The sequence below is a fragment of the Buceros rhinoceros genome, unplaced genomic scaffold (assembly GCF_000710305.1).
Source record: "Buceros rhinoceros silvestris isolate BGI_N320 unplaced genomic scaffold, ASM71030v1 scaffold6984, whole genome shotgun sequence".
In the NCBI taxonomy this organism is placed as follows: Eukaryota; Metazoa; Chordata; class Aves; order Bucerotiformes; family Bucerotidae; genus Buceros; species Buceros rhinoceros.
In genome coordinates, this window is record NW_010407560.1 from 13,142 (window position 1) to 21,025 (window position 7,884).

At 38.3% G+C, this 7,884-nt stretch overlaps 1 protein-coding gene across 1 annotated transcript in view; it reads right to left on the reverse strand.

Annotated features, from left to right (window-relative positions):
• Nucleotides 1–54: 54 nt before the first annotated feature.
• Nucleotides 55–7,884, reverse strand: part of LOC104492009 (atrial natriuretic peptide receptor 1-like) — a gene marked incomplete at its 5' end in the record, with an annotated part of 17,317 nt that continues 9,487 nt past the window's right edge. Inside the window, 8 exon segments of the mRNA XM_010134509.1 lie at nt 55–219; nt 769–860; nt 3,186–3,284; nt 4,158–4,310; nt 5,042–5,181; nt 5,900–5,987; nt 6,792–6,885; nt 7,749–7,868. Of these exon segments, the coding sequence (XP_010132811.1) occupies nt 55–219; nt 769–860; nt 3,186–3,284; nt 4,158–4,310; nt 5,042–5,181; nt 5,900–5,987; nt 6,792–6,885; nt 7,749–7,868 (951 nt within the window).

Genomic DNA, 7,884 nt, shown 5'->3' on the forward strand with positions numbered 1-7,884 from the left:
AGCAGGATGATCTAACAGACTGAAAGCAGGATGGATTCTGCAGTCAGTGAGTAGCTAATAAGCATGACTTGAGAGAGGATCACTGGGAAGGACACCTGGTATCAAACTAAATAAAGCTCTGTTGGGGTCTTGAAGAGTCAGAGAAGTGCTGGTGACTGCCTTCTGGGTGGCAGAAGCTTTCTTACCTTCAAGCCAGTAGGTTACCATGTCTCCTTTCCCCTAGGAAAAGGATGAAAATGAGTCATGGGGTTATAATGCTACCCATCATTTGTGTAATGATCTTATTACAACTCAACGCAAGTTCCAAGAGGAGACTGATGTGTCTGACAGCCATTTTACATACAGGAAAACTGAGGCATATAACTTCTCCTTGAAAGAGAGTGAGAGTACTACCACTTAAAACAATTCTTTGAAGTCCCATCCAGCTGTGGGTCTAGAAGTATGCTAGTCCTCTTATGGAACTCTTACAATGACAGTGATGTCTCTGAATGATCTTTTTTGATTTCATTCTGTCATGACAAAGTGACGTGCCATGCAGTACTTCCAAGTTTGTCTCAGTCCTACATCTCTTAATTATCAGGGTTGTTCCATGAACAAGCTCATGGAATTGGTCCTGGTTTAAAATTTCAGCCTACTCTCTTCAGGGACAGAAACTAGTCTAACACAAGGACTCAGACATAGGGAACTGCATGGGTTAAAATTCAGGGACTCCAGAGTACTTTCACACTCTCCTCTCTGAAAAGATGAGTATAAACGTTGCATACACACCTTGACTTGTAAATTCCCACGGCATACTAATACATACTCTCCAATCTGCTCCAACAGCTGGTATGCACTTGAACTGCACTGTATTTTAAGAGCTGGAGAGAGAGACATCTGTCATATTATAACCATTTAAACAACTAAGACAGACCTGTCCTCTGCTGTGTGCCAAAGACTTCAAGACTCATTAATGAACTCTCCCTTGCTTTTTTCATGTCTTTGCTGTCATCCCTCTGTTACTTGAAATGTTCACACACAAGCTCCAATATGCTGGCCTCTTTGAGAAACCATCTCAGGACAAAAATGTGGCTGTTATCAAACACTGCTCTTCACATCCTGCATCTAATATTACTTGTCTACTTTTCATAGCTGCCTGGCAGGAATTACTGTTGAGCGCCCTTTTCATTTTGCAAAGAACACCATACATAGTTCTACCTCCTGGTCAATAAAGAGCAATCAATTTCTTTCAACATACAGTTCTCAGCAAAGTCTAAATGTTAAAGAAACTGTCATCTTTGCTCTGCCTCCAAACATGTAAATAAAAATGGTGAAAGAGACAATATTACCATAATTAGTCTTCTTTTTTTTTAACAATGCAATTTTTTTCTTTAGTTTAGAATTTATCTTCATGTAAATCCTGGCTGTCTTGCCTTTTGCAAGGAGGAAGGACCAAGAAGGAGGACAGACAGAACAAATTCTGCGTACTCCTTATTTTGCCAGAAAGCTAAATTTTTCCAAAATTTGGAAAATTGCTTTTAATATTCTGTGACAGAATAAATCATTATGCTTTTTCACTTGAAAAAGATTCCAGGTGATAGGAGGACTGTATAAGATTGTTATATTGTCCTTCCATAAATCAGAAAATGACAGTTTTGTAATATCCACTTTTTGTTGTTGTTGTTGTTTAAATGCTCTTGTCAAAAATCTCAAAACAATCCCTGTAGAGCAGGAAATACATCTTTCAAGATATCCAGATGCATATCTCTAAAATATTATTTCTAGTAGATATTTTAACCGGTCATCCTGCTTGGGAACAAGATGTCAGCACTCAGCTTCCAGCTGGTTTACATTACTAGCAATTTACATTGCTAGTAATTAATTAATCTATTTTAAAGTGATCATCTTAGTGTTAAAACATGTTAATCTAATTTGAGATCCTTGGATGTGCAGCCAGAGAAAGAGGGACATAAAAGAAAGGCTTGAAAGGTAAGAAACTATTTTTATACTTAAGGTTATAGTGTTGATGCACTATATGAGAAACAGACTGACATACAGAATAAAAGGTGAAATTTGAAGAATGATGGAAACAGATCCTGAAGGCATTTTAATGCACTTCAGATGAGATGATACAAGGAGCCTGAAAGGAGGAGGAGGAGAAGGAAAGGAGTTATTTGGGAGACTGACAGAAGGAAAATTAAATTATATGTGTTCCGTGCAAGCTAGCATTTGTTTTGAAAATATATATAAAATGGTGAGAAGGAATGAATCCTGGTTAAATCCCCAGGGTAAAACAAAGCCATCTTGTAGGACCACTCCTCTTCCCTTTTGCCTTGTTTCTAATAGATCATGATAGATGTTGAAAGCATCTCTTGAAATTAAACTTGAAAGCACCTTGGATTTTGCCTAATTCAAATTCATTTCAAAAGCATGGCAATATGAACTATGAAACTACTCAGATTCATTTCATGAATGAAAGAAGCAAAAACAAGCCATCAAGGTTGTTTGACCTTTAATCCCTCCCTCATTCTTTCCTTCTTTTTTTTTTTCTTTGTTTTTTTCCCCACCCTGTTCTTGTTGATCAGGCTAAAATGTTTCAGAAACTGAGGTTCAAATGCTCATACCGGCTAAAGATGAAGATTGCTAACTAAACATGGAACTCTGTTATCTCTTGGGAAGAAATGAGGGGATATCTCCATGACTTAATCTCCGGAGTTTTCCGTCTAATCTCTGTTGGAGTACACATATATAATCTTCTATAGTTCTATATAACTATATGGTTAAAGAAAGACACAGCTCCCATGGTGTCCTGCCATCTCTTGTGTTTTGCATTAGAGGAAGTTATCAGCAAAAAAGAGGAGCCATGAAAATATTTTTACTATAAATTTAGCTGGGTACCAGGAAGGAATAGAAAGAGTGAGCAAAGCCCCTTATTTCTCATTTTAACTGATTCTCACACTTTTACATTCTGTAGAATTTCAAAGCTATGAAAATCCCTCTCTGAGACTTGGGAAAATAGGTGATCTTGATACAAAGGTTGTAGAGAATATCACTGACGTAATTTGCCCATAGGCAGGTTGGAAATCAACACTTCTTACAGGATTTACAGTCATTTAAATGGGACAGGACTCAAAACTCAGCATAACATTTTCCCAGAACTGACTAAAGGATGGTCAGAACCACATCTGCAGTTTGTGTCTTGTTACCTTCACTGGTAGATTCCATCCTGGAAGCTGTGTTCACAGTATCTCCAAATAAACAATACCGTGGCATTTTAGTCCCAACAACTCCAGCTACAACTGCCCCTGTTAAGGTAAAGAAAACAAGATATTTTCTGTTTTTAAATCATATAATCAGTCTTGTGGCCTCGGGGCTGTATGACTGCATTGCCTATATCACATTCATTAACAAGATGAAGTCTGAGTGTCAGTACTGTCCTATATGGGTTATACGCTGACAGCTCCCAGAATGACAGAGGGAATTGCAAAAGGAGAGTGGTGGAGGAAGTGATGATGGAATGGAGGTACTGTGCAGTTTTTAAGGCACCTGCAGGATCATGTTTCAACATGACAATGTAATATTTTTAGGGGCAGTGAGATAGGAATACCCGCCAATAGTAATTGTGCACACAATGCTCACTAGTCACATGGAAAAACAGATACAGGAAGCAACCTGACCATTTGGATTCCTTCAGGTCAGCTCCAGGGGATTTAAAATGTAGAACTTATGATCTCTTGCTGAGACAACGTTAAGCTGCTTAATTTACAGGTGCTGGGCTGCACAACAGCAACATACAGCTCTGGCTGTCAGTTGAGAAGGAGTTGCAATCACTCATCAGCTTAGATGAGGGAGCTGGGAGTATGACAGTGAAGGCTAAATCAAAAAGTCAAGAAGCAACTCACAGCTCTCAGAAAAGCTGAAAAGAATAAGTAACAGACACAGGATGGCAAACCTCACTCATATCAGCAAAGGCACTGGGGCCATGTGGTGTTTCCAGTGTTGTATTCTGCATTGTGTTCCAAATATCCCAGGTATTCAGCAATTCTTTCTACTGGGATGACCTCTATGAGAGGTTCCATCTTATGTTAAGGTATTAACTTAAATTTTAACGAAGACGAAATGCCACTACAGAAACATTTGTTAAACCAGAGGACTCTGTTGAAACCCTCTCAACATACCTGAATGGATTCCTGCTCTTATTTTCAAGAGGGTGTTGGGCTTGTGTGGGACCTTAAAAGTCTTGCAGACATCCAGAAGGTCTAAAGCCATGCTTGCGATCTCACCCGCGTGAAGGATCCCATTCTCTTTGGGTACTCCTGACACCACCATATCTTAACACAACAATGCAACTGTGTTAACCTTTGGCATTACACACAGATTTACCAAAGGACACTGCCTAAGTTAGAAAAAAAGTAAAGCCCCATTCCTTCAGAACTTGTGTCACAGTAGTACCCGCTTAGCAGAGAAAGCCTGAAACAAACGAACAGTAGAGCAACAGCTCTGAAAAATGTCAATCCCCAGGAGATCCCCATGGTAGCAAATAGAAAGCCACTTTCCTAGAAATCAAAGAAGAGGGAGCCAAGATCCTACAGGGTATTGGAGAGGGAAGGTTGTCATGGTCTTTGCAAAAAAAACAAATAATAAAGCTTATGAGATAGCATCTATGCTTCCATGTAGAAGGCATGGGTTGTATTTTTATAAAAGTATTTTTTCAGCTCTGTTCCTGAGAAACAGAAGTTGACAACTGGGATTAATCTGTTGCCAAGGTTTAAAGCCAGACCTTACAGGTCATAGGTACCAAATAAACAGCAGCACTAGCTTACTCAATTCATTTGTCCCATCTTCAATATTTGGCAGCTGTAGAAATGATGAAAGGTATGCAGGAAAATGTTCCCAAAGTTTGCTACGGCTCTTCTAGAACTTCTCCTCTAATTGTTTTGTGTGGTCTTCCCAGAAGTAATAAGCTTTCCAAATCTCCTTCATCTGTTCTTCCTTGTCAAATCAGTCTCTATCCTGATGAAATACCCATGCCCTGTCATTGTTCACAGCTCAGGCAACTTACAGGCATCTCCTATTGTCTCCACCTTATAGACATCATAGTTATCTATTATTTCATCAAAAATGGTATAAAGTTTGTTCAAGAGATCTACCACTTGGTAAGGTGTGCTGCTGCTGGACAGCTGAGTGAAGCCAACAATGTCACTGTAAAAACACAACAGAGACCATACTCATCCACTGTCTTAACCATTGCATACTAAGAACACAGTAATAATTTCTCAGTGGAACTACCTCAACTTTCTCTTTTTCAGTATTTCTTTTTCTAGGGGTCTTACAGAACAGTTTTATCTTCAAACATTTACTTAGACTGAAAACAGACTCCTTCCATTTCGGAGGGCTGGCTGACCTAAGTGTTTTTGCTTACCAATGCAGTAAACCATTTTTCACAGCTAGATTTAATCTGCAACAGACTAAGTACACTTCAGGTTATGTACAAATGAAAAAAGGGAACTTGTACCTGTCCATTCACGACAAGTGAGGACATGCAATTTTTATGTGGCTTCATGCACACATAACAAGTCAAGGACTGTAAATCCATGGGACTCTAAGGATAGACCAGTGTCTTTTACACAGCAAATGCTGAAACATTTACTTAGGCCTATCTTATGGAACATACAGTTACACAAGTAAAGTGATGTGCTGATCTGTGTTAGAGTTGCCCAGTAATCTCTTTTTTTGTTTGGTTTTTTTTAAGTAATTAAATTAATGGCAGTTTCGATATAAATTCTGTACTGCTGAATTCTACTCCTGAGGGTAGGAGCTTCACCTCCACAAGGAAGCTAAAAGTTTCTTCAGTTCTAGTCCTATCTAGTCTCTCCTTCCCAGGGAGTCAGTTCTAGTCCTATCTTTCATTTTTGTTTACCTGAAAAATATGGTGGCACTTAAGTAACTTTGAGCTTGTGCAGGTTTTCCCTGCCTGAGATCATCTGCTACTTGCTTTGGCAGCATACCTGTTGTAGAAAGCAGAGGGCTGTCACTCTTTTGACACGGATAAAAGTGCACAATAAAGAGAACATGCTTGTTTAAAGGTATAAAAGTAATGTTAGTCAATATGAAATATTCTGAAAGTGAACGCACACTTTAGCATCAAAATCTGCTCTGCTGTAATGTGAGAATTCAGTAGATCTCACTGATAATAAGTACAGATTTTTCAGACAATTTTTCATAACTTCTAGTTCAAAGAAACCAACATCTAAACATTCCAAATCTGAGTACAAATAGATGCTAACAGTATGACTTGGGATATTACTCACTCCTTCTTTGTTAACTCTTTGTCAGTGTTTTCTTCCTGTTAGGTTTGTTTCCTATCTCTTCTCCGATTTTAAAATTTTCTTTATTTCTCCTATCTTGTACTTTCACAGCCTTTTCCTTTTTCTCTCCTATGTGTTATACCTGTTCCTATATTCTTTTTTACTTGCAGAATTCCAGAAGATGCTCTGCCATCAAAAGTAACCTCAGTCCAAAGGCAGTTCCTTAATATTCGTAACTATAAAGAAGGACTGCCAAACAAGATCAAAGTGAGAGCACTATGGATTCTGGAGCCATAGCTCTCAGAGGAGTGCACTGATTTTTAGGGGGAAAATAGAATAAGTAGCTAAAAACCTTACTAGCTTTGCAAGGAACATGTATATTAATTAATCTCTAACTAAATGTTATCTATTCAATAATCAGCTATAAAACGGCTTCTATTTGTAATTAGTTACAATCAAATTATTATTGAGAAGAACATGAAGTTTTTTTGATATATAACTTACTGTACAACAGACGATCAGTCTTCTGTTTTTCATGCATTAAATCCTGGGTTCTTTCAGAAACCAGTATCTCCAGATGTTTGCTATATTTCTCCATCTAAATAACATGGAAAATTGTGTAAAATAATTATTTTACTGAAAAAGATTCATAGTTGCATTTAAGCATTGGAATCATCCTCCTTTGAAAACATTCAGATAAGCAAAGGCTCAGGTCTGAGATAGCTGGGTTTTTTTCTTACAAAATCCAGAGATCAGATTTCTCCCTATGTAATTTTATGATTATATATTTGAGACTGCTGAGTACATGTAAGAGGGCAGAAGACCACTGCAGACTTTTCAAAGCTCTTGTAAACATTAGGGGTCAAATCCAATGCAGAGACTAAGCTGCAGACATGGATTGAAATACCTTACCAAACCCAAAGGTTTCTAAGTCTGAATCTTTTATCAAAAGCTCACAATGCTGTTTTGTAAACTTTCCTGCTATGTTATGCTATGCTTTTTGCATCCTTGCTCCATGTGAGGCAACAGGTGGTGGAAGTGGGAGTCTCTTTTCTCTGCTGATGGGCTTAAGATACTCTGCTTAAAATGCATTTGTAAACATGCTGTTTGTGGCATGCAAAGATTCTATACCCCTAGTACTCTAAGACCACCACCAAGCCACTGGTAAAGCTTCCTGTGAGTGCATTAAAAAACAAACTGAAGAAGCACTTGACCGAAGAAGCAAAAGTGTTCAGCCCCAAAGAAGTTCAGAAAGTTATGAAAAACTGACAGACATGGAGTAAGAAGGAAAGCGGTGTCTCAAGCAGAACTGCGGCTACAATCAGCTCACCAGAGGTGAATGACTGGCTGGATTTTCTCATCAAAAAAGATAATAAGATAAAAAAACAAAACTGAAGGATAGAGGTGAAAATCACTGTAAGTGAGCAGATTGACCTGATTGGATGAAAAAACTAAATTTACCAGAGTCATCATCATGTCAACAGGGCTAACTTTATTAGGATTCATCTTGTACAACATCTTCTTGACTTGTTCAAATGTAGGCCTTTGGGCTGGGTTATTTTTTCTGCACCTTCTGATTAACTGCAGCAGGGAAAGA